Source organism: Girardinichthys multiradiatus, chromosome 6, assembly GCF_021462225.1.
Source record: "Girardinichthys multiradiatus isolate DD_20200921_A chromosome 6, DD_fGirMul_XY1, whole genome shotgun sequence".
Classification (NCBI taxonomy): Eukaryota; Metazoa; Chordata; class Actinopteri; order Cyprinodontiformes; family Goodeidae; genus Girardinichthys; species Girardinichthys multiradiatus.
The window spans coordinates 19,913,026-19,929,568 of NC_061799.1; the positions used below are offsets into that span (position 1 = coordinate 19,913,026).

General features: G+C 38.7%; 1 protein-coding gene across 3 annotated transcripts; it reads left to right on the plus strand.

Annotated features, from left to right (window-relative positions):
* The first annotated feature begins 7,365 nt into the window (after window positions 1–7,365).
* On the plus strand, window positions 7,366–15,387 carry LOC124870685 (midnolin-A-like). 3 transcript variants are annotated; one of them, XR_007038863.1, is made up of 8 exons: window positions 7,366–7,802; window positions 7,886–7,973; window positions 8,069–8,125; window positions 10,103–10,582; window positions 10,671–10,764; window positions 11,973–12,206; window positions 12,680–13,012; window positions 13,131–15,387. XR_007038863.1 is itself a non-coding variant. In XM_047369509.1 (7 exons), exons 1-7 carry the CDS (start codon window positions 7,558–7,560, stop codon window positions 12,853–12,855), a joined length of 1,374 nt encoding a protein of 457 aa, XP_047225465.1. In that variant the 5' UTR covers window positions 7,366–7,557; the 3' UTR covers window positions 12,856–15,387. The 3 variants fall into 3 exon arrangements, 2 of the variants coding, with proteins under 2 accessions (XP_047225465.1, XP_047225466.1); XM_047369509.1 differs by having other exon boundaries at window positions 12,680–15,387; XM_047369510.1 differs by having other exon boundaries at window positions 12,683–15,387.
* Window positions 15,388–16,543: the final 1,156 nt, after the last annotated feature.

Sequence of the window (16,543 nt, forward strand, 5' to 3'; positions counted from 1 at the left end):
ATGACGCATGTCAGCCTTTTTCTATACTGATGAGCTGTACTCTGGATGACGTCTGACCACTGCATGTCAGCTGCTGACAGGGTGACGAACCATGTGGGAATTTCAAGTTGTTGCTCCATGGTCTGGCAATGATAAGGAATCCTTCAAAACAATCCTTGCTCCGCATCACCACCAACATCTAATCGTCTGTTCCTTGTCCTAATACGAACCATGTCTGAAAATTTTGTACAAATCCGTCCTTAACTTTACTGTTTATACTATACATATATATATATATATATATATATATATATATATATATATATATATATATATATATATATATATATATATATATATATACTATACTATACTATACATATTTTACTGTTTAGGCAGGCAGGCAGTGCACAATATAAGCAATGTCTGCCCATAGTTTTCCAACAACCTTTCAATGCCGACCCCTGATGGTGTTTAGTCCACCTTTTTTTTCTAGTGAGAAAATTGTTTCTCTCAGTTTTAAAATTTTCTTGTTTTCTATTGGTCTGTCATATTTCCTCCAAACAATTTCCCTCAACAAAAGAAAAAAAATGCAGAAACTGTGACCAGACAAATAGGTCCCAATCTAACAAGATCCCATTGCTTCCTAATTTTAAGGTCTCACTGTTCACATAAAATGTGCATAAAATCATGCACATGGGCTGCTGCTAATTTATGTGGTCCAGTTACTTTGGGTTTATGTAAAAGAAGTTGCTACATGCAAAGTTCTGTATAGAATAAAGCCCTCTCAGTTTGCGATATCAGAGAGAATGTTGTTCGAGGGGGAGTTCATTTTAACATTGTGATTAAAATTTGTCATTTTTACCCAGTGTTGAGTAAATAGTTAACGTAAAGATTGTTTTTAGTGTATACATTTTGAATCACTTTGTAATGTTTTTCATTCTGTAAAAAGAAAAAAGCCCTGTTATTTAAAAAAAAATAAAACTAATGAAAACTTTCATAGGCTGTGAAACTTTAAATGCTCATTTCTAGTCAGTGTGAAATACAAATTTGTAAAAAAAAAAGAAACAAAACAAAAACTAAAGACAAATGGTCTAGGACCGGTCTATTGTATAGTATTTATACATTTCTATTCAATTTATTCAGTTTATTTAAACAACACCACTTCACCACAAAATGAATTTTACAAAGATTTCAAGTCAAGTACATTTATTCCAATTGATCCTAATTACCAAACATTGCAGTCTATTTCAGTTTATTATTCAAATTAGTTGAAAAAATGTATATCTAAGGAAACCCAGAAGATTGCATTGAGTCAGTGACTTACAACATGGCCCCATGTACATCCCTGCTGTGGTGAATCACTCCGACTTATGTCTGGGTCTCCCTTGACTTTCAGGACATTGTGGAGGATGTGAATGGTACTGGCTTGACTAAATACAGGTCCTTCTCAAAATATTAGCATATTGTGATAAAGTTCATTATTTTCCATAATGTAATGATGAAAATTTAACATTCATATATTTTAGATTCATTGCACACTAACTGAAATATTTCAGGTCTTTTATTGTCTTAATACGGATGATTGTGGCATACAGCTCATGAAAACCCAAAATTCCTATCTCACAAAATTAGCATATTTCATCCGACCAATAAAAGAAAATTGTTTTTAATACAAAAAACGTCAACCTTCAAATAATCATGTACAGTTATGCACTCAATACTTGGTCGGGAATCCTTTTGCAGAAATGACTGCTTCAATGCGGCGTGGCATGGAGGCAATCAGCCTGTGGCACTGCTGAGGTCTTATGGAGGCCCAGGATGCTTCGATAGCGGCCTTTAGCTCATCCAGAGTGTTGGGTCTTGAGTCTCTCAACGTTCTCTTCACAATATCCCACAGATTCTCTATGGGGTTCAGGTCAGGAGAGTTGGCAGGCCAATTGAGCACAGTGATACCATGGTCAGTAAACCATTTACCAGTGGTTTTGGCACTGTGAGCAGGTGCCAGGTCGTGCTGAAAAATGAAATCTTCATCTCCATAAAGCTTTTCAGCAGATGGAAGCATGAAGTGCTCCAAAATCTCCTGATAGCTAGTTGCATTGATCCTGCCCTTGATAAAACACAGTGGACCAACACCAGCAGCTGACACGGCACCCAAGACCATCACTGACTGTGGGTACTTGACACTGGACTTCTGGCATTTTGGCATTTCCTTCTCCCCAGTCTTCCTCCAGACTCTGGCACCTTGATTTCCGAATGACATGCAGAATTTGCTTTCATCCGAAAAAAGTACTGAGCAACAGTCCAGTGCTGCTTGTCTGTAGCCCAGGTCAGGCGCTTCTGCTGCTGTTTCTGGTTCAAAAGTGGCTTGACCTGGGGAATGCGGCACCTGTAGCCCATTTCCTGCACACGCCTGTGCACGGTGGCTCTGGATGTTTCTACTCCAGACTCAGTCCACTGCTTCCGCAGGTCCCCCAAGGTCTGGAATCGGCCCTTCTCCACAATCTTCCTCAGGGTCCGGTCACCTCTTCTCGTTGTGCAGCGTTTTCTGCCACACTTTTTCCTTCCCACAGACTTCCACTGAGGTGCCTTGATACAGCACTCTGGGAACAGCCTATTCGTTCAGAAATTTCTTTCTGTGTCTTACCCTCTTGCTTGAAGGTGTCAACAGTGGCCTTCTGGACAGCAGTCAGGTCGGCAGTCTTACCCATGATTGGGGTTTTGAGTGATGAACCAGGCTGGGAGTTTTAAAGGCCTCAGGAATCTTTTGCAGGTGTTTAGAGTTAACTCGTTGATTCAGATGATTAGGTTCATAGCTCGTTTAGAGACCCTTTTAATGATATTCTAATTTTGTGAGATAGGAATTTTAGGTTTTCATGAGCTGTATGACAAAATCATCCGTATTAAGACAATAAAAGACCTGAAATATTTCAGTTAGTGTGCAATGAATCTAAAATATATGAATGTTAAATTTTCATCATGACATTATGGAAAATAATGAACTTTATCATAATATGTTAATATTTTGAGAAGGACCTGTATGGATTTTTAACAGGTTTTCTTCCATGATTGCAGCTTCAATCAACTCTGACCAGCTTCCCTAACCTGGTTGTGGAGCATTCAAAGAATCATGTCTTACCAAGGAGATGGTGACTTATAGTGATATTTTAGCAGTGATATTTTTCTAGCAAACAAATTTAGGCCAAAAAGTTCAATTTTGGTCTCACAACTAATACTTGTTCATTTAATAGTTTCTCACACCTGAGCTGTGGATCTCTGCAGCTCCCCCAAAGTTACCGTGAACGTCTTTGCTGCTTTCCAGATTAAATATATCCTCGTCAATTTATGTAGACGTTCATGTCTTAGAAAGTTGCGCTATTCTATTTTTAGTTTCAAATGATTGCATACACTGTGCCAAAGTTGTCCAAAGTTTGAGGTATTGTTTTTTTTTTTTTTTACCCAAATCAGCTTACTCAAATAAAAAGCAATAAAATATGTTGACATTTGGGGTGATAACATGGTCACATGTGAAAAAGGTCAAGGGAGATGAATGTGAATGATTTTACAAGGCTACTTAATTAAATATTGAGAGGAAATTCTTTCCCACACTGAGTTTTTTTTCCTCTTAAAATTTCCAGGATATCTAAAGTGTGTGGTCCCACATGAGTGAGATTTTTGGGAAGTGATGCCAGCGGAGGCCATAAAAAGGGGAGAATGGGAAGCAGAGGAAGAATGCAGTGTAAATGTGTGTGCCTGCAGTTTGACGTCATAGCTGCGTCTGTCCAAGCAGGACAATCTTGTGTGACTGTTCTCGCCGAGGTTCGAAGCAGTCAAACTGCTGCCTCTTCCACCTCAAAAGCCTGAAGGATTTAGGTGGGGGGAAGGAGGGGTGCAGAGGAAGCGCTTCATCAAAATATCACAAGATCATTGAGGTCACACAAGAAAAAAAACAACAAACTGGGACCAGGGAGGGAATCCTTTAACTGACTCTTAGAATTTAGATGATATCTTATGAGATGATTTTAAAGATATGTCACAACTAGTCCTGTATTGATCGTTGACGGAAACCTGAAACCTGAAGAAACAAACCCAATCCATCTACACTGGCAAACAAACATGTGGGGTACGGTATGGGAGAGGAGAGGAGTGACGCAGGCTATAAAGCCAGAGTGATGCTGCTGCTGCTATTTTAGGCCACAGTAAGGAGACATACATTAGCTCCATTTCTCTGCCCTCACTGGCTTCCTACGTCATGTTTTACCCCGAGCTTTTCTCTCCGCTCTGCATCATGTGACCTCACTGCTGAAGATATGAAAGTCTGCAGAATACAAAGTGCTCTCTGTGTAAATCTCCTGCCAACAACTGAACCATGAAATAGTGCAAGACTCAAAGATGCAGCTGAAAATCATTTTACTCCCTGCTGTGCGTAATATCAGCTAGAGAATGTATACAAATCTGAAATATCTATGGAAATCTATAAATTAAAAGGTTAGCTTGTCTATACACCCCAGAAAATACAAGTATTTTCATTAAAGCATTATTGCAACCTCAGGTCCACACAAATGTTTGGTACAGTACATGCAAAGGGGCCACAATTCTAGATGAAATAAGCATTGAACACATCAATGGTTGTAATGGGGCATTTGACATTAAATTCACACCAGATGTCAGCAGCAACCTCAGTAATCCACATATACAAAAACAATCCAAGCAAATTAGTTCACAAATGACTTTATCTGCAACAACTTGGAATTACACAAGTAATGAGTATTGAACACATGAAGATGTGCAAATCTGTGTGTATTTAGGAAGCCTTCCTGCTGCTATGTGCAAATCACAAACAGCTGGTTTAATATAAACTAATGGCCAATACAATATTTTCTCATTATTAAAGTAGTGCACAAAGTAGTATAGTTAAAAGTAAAAAGACCTTTACAAAAAGACTTATTGTTGCAAAAATTACTGACTGCAATGGTTAATTTCTAAGCTTCTGAACCTTCTAGTGAGCCCCATTGGAGCCATAATGTGGTAGTGGAACAAAAGTCAGTTCACCATAAACCAGCCACAGCCAGGTGAACCTCAATAGATTTCTGACAGAGGAGTCAAAAAAATACAAAAATCAAGGGCTGCACATTTATGAAAATGTAGGCCAATATCTATATTGCTGTTATGGTCGATAACGGACATTTACCAATATATATTTTTTCCGACCTATTCAAAATCGTGAAGAAGTGACATTGCTTCTGCACCTCAGTCAAACACTACACAATCCTGCACTGCCTCACTATCACTGTCACATGCCCAAACAAATATCACATTGCCAACCCTCTCCTGAAACACATACACAAATGGCAACAAGATGGAAATAAATACCAGTTAATATCTGTTAAGCAATAATTTGCTTAAGTTATTTATTATTTTATTAAATAATTTTCTGCCAAGTATTGTCCTGTGAATACCAGACCAATATACCAGTGGTATTAGAACAAAAGATGAAAGGGTGATTCGAGCACTGGCATTCAACAGCAAATTCTGTGCATATATGGAAACAATTCACAACAACTTCTCCTTAAAATACACACAAATGTATTAAGAGAAACAATTCAACTGCAACTTAAACATACCCCAGTTAACAAACTCTTTACTAGGCTAGAACAATCAGACTAAAACTACCAAGCGAAATGAATGAATAAAGAAAGCTAGTGAAATATGTACAAATAAAGGATTAAGGGGACTAGTAAAATGGTTGAAAAGGATAACCAATAAAATGGTGCAATATCACAGTTCAGTGTGGATATTTATGTTTAAGAACCAAGGCTTATCTTGAAGAATTTGGAAGAAATGTCAAATTAGTTTTAAAACTAATTAGGGGTAACAACTGGTATGTTTTCAACTGTTCAACATTATTTGAACAAAATCATGTTTAAAAAAAGTATTTGCAAAATTAGAAATGAATAACCTTTTGGACAACTGACTCTTAAAGGTTTTAAAACAGCCGTCATTATTTAGTAAATAGTATTTTAAAACATTGTTTGCCGAATTATTATAAATCAATAATGTCTTTGGACAATTGATTCTTCTTGCACACTACCTCCCCAGTGTGTCAGCTGCACTGGCACAGGTCAATGAGAACGAGGTGTGGTTGGGAGAAATGTTTTTTTAGTGGCTCCATGAGATTACGGGGATTCCTGCTGTGATTCCTCCTTTGCCAGCAGGACTAAAGCTAGGTTAATGTGTCTATCTAAAATAAGAGTATTTGCCAGTTTCTTTGTTTGTGTACAGTTCGAGTCAGTGCTTCATCCCATGTCTGGGGAACACCATATCACCCCAGTTTTACTTATCGAGCTAATAACAATATGTTAAAAAATGACTAACGTTGGCTGATGCCAGTGTTAATGCTGATATATCGTGCATCCTATAAAACAATAACACAAAAAAGAATAAAAACGGTTGTCCAAGAGCCAATAAGCTCACAATGATAGCTTCAGAAAAACCTGAAAAGAGCTTTTGACATGAAAATAAGTAATGCATTTGTAGTATTCAACTCCAGTCAATGCTGTCCTTGCCCAGTCTGTGGTTTGTAGTTGTATCATACACTTACCATTTTCTGATAATGGATTGCAATTTAACATTGTATCACAAGCTGTTCAAAGGGGATATTATTTTAGAACCTAACCCAGCTTTAAACTTCTCCTCAACCTTATCCCTGGCCTTTCTGGTGTGCTTATTGGTCTTATTCTTGGTCAAAACCTCTGAGGCCTACACACAAGAAGACTCCATTTACCAGTTAGGGGATCTACGAAGCCGGTTGATTGCACCTGACCTTATCTAGGGGTCTCAGAGTAAAGGAGGCTGAATATAAAAACTCACCACTGTTTTTAAATTTCTAAATGTAAAAAAATAAATCCCTGAGAAATGCATCAACGTTTATGGTTGTAGGGTGACAAAGATTAGAAAAATGTTCAAGAGGTATGAATACCTTTGTAAGGTGCTATGACTGTGAAGGGGGTGCTGTTGGGATTTTAGAGCCAAACATATATACTGAATACTGTGAAAGTGATGTAGTTATCTGCAGAGGCTGTTAGCCATTTCCGTGTTTAAAAAAAAAAAAATGTCCCTTGTGAACTTGGAACAATTCGGACAATCCCCTGATATTTTAAAATCTGTCATTTTTGTAAAACGGACATTTCCACACAGCGACATCCTGTACAAACGTGATTATCTTGCATCATTTATGAATGGTGAGTAGAGAACAAACATGGGTGGAGCCGTGTAGAGATAGACCAATCAGATTGCACAGGGTGTTGCCTTGAGAGTGTTGAAGCTTTCACTGATTGGCTGTGGGTTCCAGTGGGCGGGGCGTATTCCTAACAGGGATATGTTTTACTCTTAGCTTAGAGCTGTTTGTCACACTCAGAAAGCTGTCACGCCGTGAGGTGTAGTTAAACCGTCCGTTTTAAAACGTTGTTGTCGGTTTTTTTTTTGCCACGGATGAAGTAACTGGAAGAATAAAACATATTGCAGCTGCTTGTTATCATCAAGCTTTCATTTAAAAGACCGACCAAGCAGAGACTCTGCATGGAGCAGGCGAAGCAGCAGCAGCAGCAGCATCGGGGCTTCAGTAGCTTCCTTACTCCAGAGCCGGCAGGCGGGTCTGGAGTCTCCGGCAGGCAGCCACCGATGCGATTGACCATCACTTCAACGACCGGCTGCCCGGTGGAGCTCAGTGTCCACCGGGAAGAGACTGCGGAGGGGCTGAGGAAGCTGATCTCCCAAAAACTGAAGCTGCAAACAGACCGAATCAAAGTGGTGCATAAAGAAAGGTAGGTCAGATGATACTGTGTGCGTTGATATCCATGTGTAGAGGAACTGACACATGAACATCACATGTGTATTATACCACCAGGCACCTAACTGCAGGGACACTGATGGAGCAGGGTGTGACAGATGGCAGCAAACTGACTCTGGTCCCAGTCATTGAGACAGGTTCAGCAGTAAGTCCGCCTCTTCACATGCTCTGTTTACAATTATAGCAAAAAATAATGTCATCTTACATGAAAACTGAACTTTTTGTTTTTTACTGATGCAGAGTTCAGCTAGAGAGAAGACGGTGATGGACACTTTGGAGAGTTTAACAGAATCTGAGGTAAGAGCCTGTATTGGACACTCAGTGGACATTGTTTTTTTTTTTTTGTTTTTAAATAATGTAAAAAAAAAAAATGTGGTTCAGTTGAGAAAAAAATATTTTTTGGTCAAATATTCTGAGTTCTTTCTAACTAAAACCTGAGCTGAACTGTGAATTTACTTGGGAAATTGTGGAGGAATCTTCCTCACACACCAAAGTTAGTAATTAAGTACCACTGGGCACGGTGCTTGAGCCATTAGATAAAATTATATTATCCATAAAGCATAAATATTTAATCAGTTATTTATACTAAAAGCGTGTCCTAAAAAAAGTCTGGTTGACTTTTAATTTCATCTTTTTAATTCACAAAAGAAAACATTTTTGTCTGTACTGGATCGCCTAGCAAACTAACTGCTTTATCACCTAGTCTGGATGGCATTAATTTGGCCTTGAGTACTAAAGTAAAGAACCTCGGCGTTATCTCTGACCATATCCTTTGACCTGCGCAATGCTGCCAAAATTTGAAATTTTCTTCTGCTGGAGGCCTCTTTCTGTTACAAGGGAGTGGTTCCCTTCCACTGCTTCCACATACTTGCACTGGATGAGGAAGTGCTGCAAAGTCAGTGATTTTGTGCAATCAGGTGGGCTTACTGTTGACCATATATTCAATTCGCCTGGGTTGTTTTATAATTAATTATCAGTTGAACTGTATGGGTTTGAATAGGAATGTTCTATATGATTGGACTATGTTGTATTTATATGAATTTGATGGATTTAAATATATAAAGTAAGGAAATTTGTGGTGGATTTGTGTGTGTGTGCGCGCGCGTGTGTATGTGAAGCCTGCTTAATTCCCTTTAAATAGTACCGTATTTGTAAGGAAAATGCAGAAGTATGAGTTGTGCTTATTAAAACTTGCCAAATCGTCTCTGCCAATGGTAAACAGTTTTTGGTGGAGGCAGTGTGATGGTGTGTTTAACATCTGTGCCACTGGTAAAACAAGGCTAGTCACCATGAGAAGCAAACTCAGTGCTGAGAGGTATCAAGATGAGATTGTGCATCCTGTGGCAACCCCATATCTCCACTCTTAGGGACCGAACTTTTGTCCTCCAATGTCAGTCCTCGTCCCTACAGAGCTGGGTTTATAAGAGACTGTCTCCTAAATTTGGAAGCGTGGGAGGACGATAAGGCCCCCCTTTAATCCTAACCTCACTCCAGTTGAAGACACCAACGCAACGGCACTAGCTGACTTGCAACAAATGCTGGTCGAGGAATTGGATGACTTCCCACAGCAGTGTTTGACCATGCTGGAGAGCATGAGGAGGAGCTGCCAGGCTGTTCTGGTTTTAGACAGTTTTACACACACTAGTTTGGACCTTCTTTGTTAATCCAATAAGTAAAGAAATTGCAGACATGTTGTGCTTCTTCAAACGTCAATCATCCAATCCAATAAGTGACACCAAACAAGAGTCAGAAGTTGAATGAACTGTTTGGCATTGGAACTATTTTAAAGGAAATAAATAAACTTTCTAATGGTATATGACCTAATGCAAGAAGTATTGTTACAAAACATGAATTTCCTGTCTTTAATATCTTGTAAAGTACCTTGAGGTGAAATTTGTTGTAAATTGCATCTATAAAAATGAACTGAACTGAAATTGATAGCTAATTGAAATTTGACATCCAGCATGGTAATTATGAGTTAATTCCACAATAATAATAAAAAATCCACGCTTAGAGGATATTTTCTGATTGGTATGATGCAAAGATGGTATAAATTTAACATGTTTATTATTTTATCATGCCAAACCCACGTTTAGTATGCATTATTATTTTTTTACTGGATTTTTTAACCCTTTCAATCACAAATTCGCTTTCATTGTAAACATGTCTCCCTCACCTGCTGCATTTCTATCAAATTAGGAATGGAAATCTTTAGAATTCATTTTTGAAAAAAATAAATAAAATTATTTTTGACATATTCTACGCTTCTTGCAGATAAATGATTTCCTTTCGGGGCACCTGCCTCTGACCCTCAGCCTTGGAGCCGGAGCCCACACAATGTATGTGCAGCTCCAGCTGTCGCAGAAAGTTAGGGAGCTCCAGGGCAACATGAACTCAATGGTCCAGACCAGAGTCAAGCCTCAAACTACACAGACTAACAATGTGAACCTCCTTCAGTCTTCCTCTGAAGGGTCCTCCTCTCCGCCATTACTCCTGACTGATTCTACATCCTTCCTCCAAAGCAGCACTCAGAGACCCAGAAGTTCCTTTATCTCATCCACAAGTTTAGCACCTGAGAGCTCCATCAATCCCTCATTAGTGAGGCGCTCACAGTCTGGCTGCACACCTCCTTCCCCTTTACATTCCACATATTTCCACAATCTACCTCATGCAGCTACACCAGTCTGTTCATCCAAACCCACCGGTACTGAACCAGGACGCCTGAGTCCAGCACCAGCTTCAACCTTTATAGGGGTCAGTGGTGATACCTTCCTGTAATATCCCCTTAAGTATTTTTTTAAATCTAGATGTTTATTTATTTATTTTGTCTTGTCTTCACCAGGGAGATGTTCCTGAACATCAGTCAAAGCCTCCAGGAGCGGTCATTGACAGTGTCATAAGTCACTCGCCAGGTGTCTTCTCTGGGACTTTCTCTGGTAAGAGATGGCAGTCTGTGAATACACAGTTCCTAGCTAAAGTATTTACACCCCTTAAATCTGTTCACATGTCAGGTTACAAAGACACACTTCAGTTAAATGTACTGTGGCTGTATATGTGATACAGCAACACAAAGTAGCTAATATCAAGTGAAAAGGAAGGCATCCATGTGTATATAGCCCCCTTTACTCTGATACCCTTAAATAAACATTGATGCAACCACCTTCAGAAGTCACCTAATTAGTAAATAGAGTCCTTCTATGTGTAATGTAATCAGAGTATAGATGTAGCTGCTTTCAGAAGGCCTTTAGACATTGGTTAGGGAACATTAACAAATAAATAGCATCATGAAGGCAAAGGAAAACAGCAGAAAAGTCAGAGAGAAAGTTGTTGAGAAGTTAAAAGCAGGGTTAGGTTATTAAACAATATCCTGAGCTGTAAACATCTCACAGAGCTCTGTTGAATCTATCTACTGAAAATGGAGCCACCTAAACTGACAGGCTTAGCAAGGACAGCATAAATCAGAGAAGCTGCCAAGAAGCCCGTTCTAACTTTAGAGTAGCTGCAGAGATCCACAACGGGAGATCTGCTGGTCGTGCACTTTATAAACCTGGCCTTTACGGAGGGCTGGCAAGAAGAAAATTATTGTTGAAAGAAAGCCATAAGAAATAAAGTGTAAAGTCTGCAAAAGATTATATATGGCAGAAAACTAGCACAGCATATCACCCTGAACATGTTGTGGTGGCAGCATCATGCTGTGGAGATGCTTTTCTTCAGGGAAGCTGGTCAGATTAATGGGGAACATTTTTCAATTCAAATTAAAATGTTTCAAAAGCATCAAAACTATAGTTTTCCTTTCACTACTTTGCACTACTTTGTCTTGATGTATCATATAAAACCCCAATAAATTACATTTAAGTGTGTCGTTATAATGTGACAGAATATGTAAATTTAGGGGCTATGGATACTTCTTAAAGGCATCGTATCAGTTTTTAAAGATATCTAATCATTAATAAATAAATACCGTTATAGCTGCTATACAGGAAGGTGAAGGTTTACAAGACCAAAGTATCGCCTCAACAGATTTTTATGTCGAGCCTAATAGCCCTTTAGTTTTGTCCACCATTTCCACAAGTTATTGATATTCAGAGGAATAGTTAATATATAATAATTATATATAATAATTTCCAAATGTCCAATCCTATAGGGACTCTGGGCCACTGCAGTCATGGAGGCTTCAGTCATCCTCGTCGTGGCATTGCCATCATTCTCCAAATCATCAACGACCTGCTCCGAGCTGCCTGTCACCACCAGGGGGCACTGTTGCCTCCTTTATGTAATTATTTCACTCCCTCAAAGGATTCAGGCAGCCATCTCACTGCAGAGGAGCCCTGCAGAGGAAGAAACAGACCACTATCGACCCAAAGCACAGAAAACAGCGGTAAAACATTATATTGTTGCAATTAGAGGATGTAATTGATACACAATTCAATTGAATATTCCAATCCAATTTCTTCCAGTGTGCCTTTCAGGGCATTTTAGGAGATAAACAGGTCCAATTCAGATCCACTATCAATTTGTATTTATGCATTTCATTCCAAAACAATCCAATCATATAATCAAATACAGATTTAAACATATACTGTCAAATATGATTGTAAGGTTTTCATTTAGAGCTGCAAAATGTTTAAGTAGTTCAATTTATAACAGACATGTGTAAACGAAGACTCCATATACATGGCTTTGTCTTTGTGCATGTACAATTTCACTCATTGTGAAAGTGCAAATTAATCCTGCAAAGGCTTTGTGTTTTCACATATCCGTGGTAACTGGACTGATTGAACATTTCCTGTTCCAGTTGCAAGCATAGGTTCTTGTGCATAGTGGGTTATGTTTTTTTTCTTCTCTCTTCAGTAGGGGATGAGAGTCAGCTGCTGCACCCCTCTGAAAAGGAGAATAAAACGTTGCACTGCAAGATGGAGCGGCTCCAGCTTCTGATGCATCAGAGGCGTCGCCGCAGGGAAATTCGTAGGCCTTTGCTCGTCCATGGACTTGCTCGACCAAACCAGCATCGGCGCCACCGTTCCTAGTGTTCTACACTAAAGAAATCCGTTCACTGTGATTTCTTCTTGTGGCTGTTTGAGCAGAAGAGAGCGTTCCACAACATGCAGTACATAAAACCAGAGCAGGGTCCTGTGTTTATAGTGAGGTATCTGTTTAGCACAACAAGCCACTGCACATCAACATGTAAGCTTTATATAGGTTTTAGAATTTGTTGGTTCATTGTACTGAGCATAATGGAGATGGCTCTTATTGTAGCATAACTGAAAAAGCTGATTTTGTTTCTCTGTCTGACATGTTTTAGGTTAGTTGCTGTGAGCAGAAACAAAACATGAGGACTTCTGATAAAGAGGGTTTCTATCCTCAGGTAAAAATGTCAGAATTTCCAGTTATTTCTTTAAACTGAGCTGCGTGTTCCTTCCTGAAGCTCTCATGAACCAAGGTGTGAAGGGCAGCAAATCAGCCTTGGAATATCGATGCGGGACTATGTCATTTTTAACTCATGAGTTGTTCCTTACAACAACATGAAGTATTTACATATGGTCCTTCTAGTTTTTCTCCTTCACCAGTAAGGGTATCCCAAGCTCATAAAATATGCACATTTCCTTCCTCAACGTTAAAGGGACAGTTTAGGATTTTTAAATTGAGGCTCTTTAAAGGGTTATATGCAGTTACTATCACACTTGAATTTGACAAAACTCTTCATTTGGTATAAATAGCTATGGTGCACATTTTCTTTCAAATAATACCAGAATCCTGAGAGCAGGTTAGAATTAAAAATAATTTTAGCGTTTTACAGCCCAAATTCTGGAGTCATTTATGCTCAGTTTGTATTGAAATCTCTAAAGAGTTGGGAGTCAGAATTACAAAGAAATTATTTAATTAAAAAAATATTTTAGATATCCTTACAAAACATCCAACAAATGATCTTTGATGGATCTTCTGCCTTTTCCAGTTCTTTTTGTAGAATAAGAGTCTTTGACCAATAATAGTCCTTGTAATAAGCCATCGGGGACACGATTTTTACTGTGTGACATGATATTTTCACGATTAAAAGCAACGACTGAGAATATTCTGCCTTGAAGCAAAAAACAATCAACTTGCATCATTTCCAAATGTTTAATGGGATCCAGACCTTGCACGGGATAATTGAGCATGTGCTCGTGTATTAAATAAATTGAGATTTAGCATATAGCTCCTTGAAAATAGACCGTTCAAATCAAAACTTTGAGAGTACGCTAAAAGGGATGAAAAAAAAGTGATAGTCTTGTTATGTTTATTTTATATTATCAACACAAAGTGTAAAAATTAATACCTGCAAATAAATTGTTGTTTTTGACGTGACGGTGAGGCTAGAAGCATTATCACCAGTCAAGTGATTAGGAAACCAACAGCAGATACAGACTCTTTGATAACCACATATCTAATATAAATCCAGATTAGCTGGTCCTGGAGGCTGAAGCTGTAGGCTAGTCTGAGATCTGTCAAGACCAATCCTAATTTATATCATCATGAAGAACTCCAATATGAAAAGGTTTATAGCGTTTTATTTAAACAAAATCATCCGAACTTTAAAACCGTCATTATGTTTACATTATTTACACACAAGCTGATGATCATTTGCTTAAGAATGGGAGGTTGGAGTCAGTTCACCATCAAGGATCTTCTGGTGCGAAACACTGATGTTGAAACATGTCAAGCATTGGAAGAGTAGTAAAGTAAAGAGATGTAAAAATCTCCAACATGAATATAATATCTCTTTGTACACCACTTCCTATTTATATCAGTTACTCTGACCAGGAACACTTTTTATGTTCTCTTCTCAGAGCGTGTTTCCTGAAGATCACTGGTGGCCACCACCTTCTACCTCCATTGCTCATATCCATCAGCTTCTGTGTAAATAATCACCTGATACTTTCAATTTTAATAAGAGTGTTTGCTTAAAATTCTACCATTTTTTTTTTTTAGATTAGAGTTTTGTTTTTTTAAGATGCTAGATGTTAGCTTTGGTCTTGCCTCCTCTTGGACTAGCTGTAGCTTCAGTCTCTGGATCCAGCTTATCTGGATACTAAATGAAGTCACCAGGAGGGTTGTGTTACATATAATAACAGCTTATAACCTTTGAAGGCAACCTCGGCTTTAAAAATCCTGAATCATCTCTTAAACTCGGTATTGATGTGTTTGTGTTGGTTTCTGATTGACCCCCAACGCTGAGATTTATGTTGTCTTTAACGTGAACGGCACAGTCCAAACACTGTGACTTGTTGTCTTTGACATACTGTTTTGTAAATGTAATGTAAATATTAATCTAACTGTGAGAGTTTAGCTTCAAAAAGCTGAGATTTGTCTGTGTTCAGATGTGTTCAATGTATTTGATTAGGTAATTTACGTCTTTTGTGTCAATTTAAGAGTGTGCCTCTTGAAACTAACCACAACTCCAAGCAATGCATTGCCTTATCATGAATGTTAAGTGTATTCTCTGTGCAGAATATTCCCTTTAAAATGATCTCAATTTGCAAAATAGAAATGAAAGCAAAGAATTAATAAAAACTTGAAAAGCCTTTTTTGGTCGATTCTGTTTGTATTACTGGTGCATTCACACTCATGGGAGCCTTTTCTGCAGTTTCCTTTGTGTGTTGGAAAAAAAAACAACATCAACTTCCACCTACATTCTCCACCATGCTCCCCCTCCTTGGTGCTGCAGAGAGAAGCTCCCCTCCCCCACAGCTTTTGTCACATTCCCCACCCTGTGGTGAAAAGAGACAAATCTCCTTTCTGTGTGGCATGCAAGGTCTGAACCAGACTTTTCTTCATTAACATTCAAAGCATCAAACCTCTGTAGATTTGTAGACAATTTTATCTCCACTTTTTTTGAGATGACGCTCCCATATGTAAATTCCTGTTTCTGTTGCTGGATGTATTTTCAGCTCTTTGCAGTGTAGATGTTATGCAAAGCTGTTCACAAAACCCTTCCGTTTCACTAAGGAGGTTGCCTGCGATGAACACCACCTGTTCAGAACTTCTGCTGCTACTTAATTCAATTCAATTCAAAAATACTTTATTAATCCCAAAGGGAAATTAAATTTTGTTGTAGCTCATTATGAGGGTTTCCTCAAAGAGCCGTTGTAGATGCTGATGGCTGTGGGCAGGAAGGAATGAATGAAGCACACAAGCATGTAATGTCTGAGTTTGTTCTGACTGTTAGAGGTGACATCATGCTCTAACAAATCAACACAATATGACACACAAGTCCCAACAAGATGAGTGCATTCGGTAAGTCCAAAGCAGAACTGGTTTCAGGTGAAGAGATGCATATTAAACAAACATTGCTTAGTCAGGGTAAAAGCTGTGGAAATAAGAGAGGAATAGGACTGGTTTCTGCACAAAGCCAAACAGCCATTTTTTTAACCGAGGGCTCTATTTAAAATGTTGAAAGACCTGAAAGGCATTTTCAAATGCAACTACACCTCTGCAGGATACTAATAACTGGCTGATGACCCTCATCTGTTTTATTGTTAAACATCCCCACTTTCTGCCACCCCCTCGCGTCCCATCTTTTCTTAGAGAGACCGCTACTAAGAGGCAGAGCTGAATCTCCTAGGGACTGCTTTACACACGGAAACACTGCCAAAGACCAAACTGCAAACAGAAATAAGGTAAATGTGCTGATCACAACAGAAACAAGGTCACTGGCATGTGAAATGCCTTGAAAAAAGT

Excerpts from the sequence above, each read along its gene's own strand:
- LOC124870685 (XM_047369509.1), top strand. The coding sequence starts at position 7,558 with ATGGAGCAGGCGAAGCAGCAGCAGCAGCAGCATCGGGGCTTCAGTAGC. Across the intron at positions 7,803-7,885 it reads AAAGTGGTGCATAAAGAAAG|GCACCTAACTGCAGGGACAC; the intron begins GTAGGTCAGATG and ends TTATACCACCAG. Across the intron at positions 12,207-12,679 it reads CCAAAGCACAGAAAACAGCG|TAGGGGATGAGAGTCAGCTG; the intron begins GTAAAACATTAT and ends TTCTCTCTTCAG.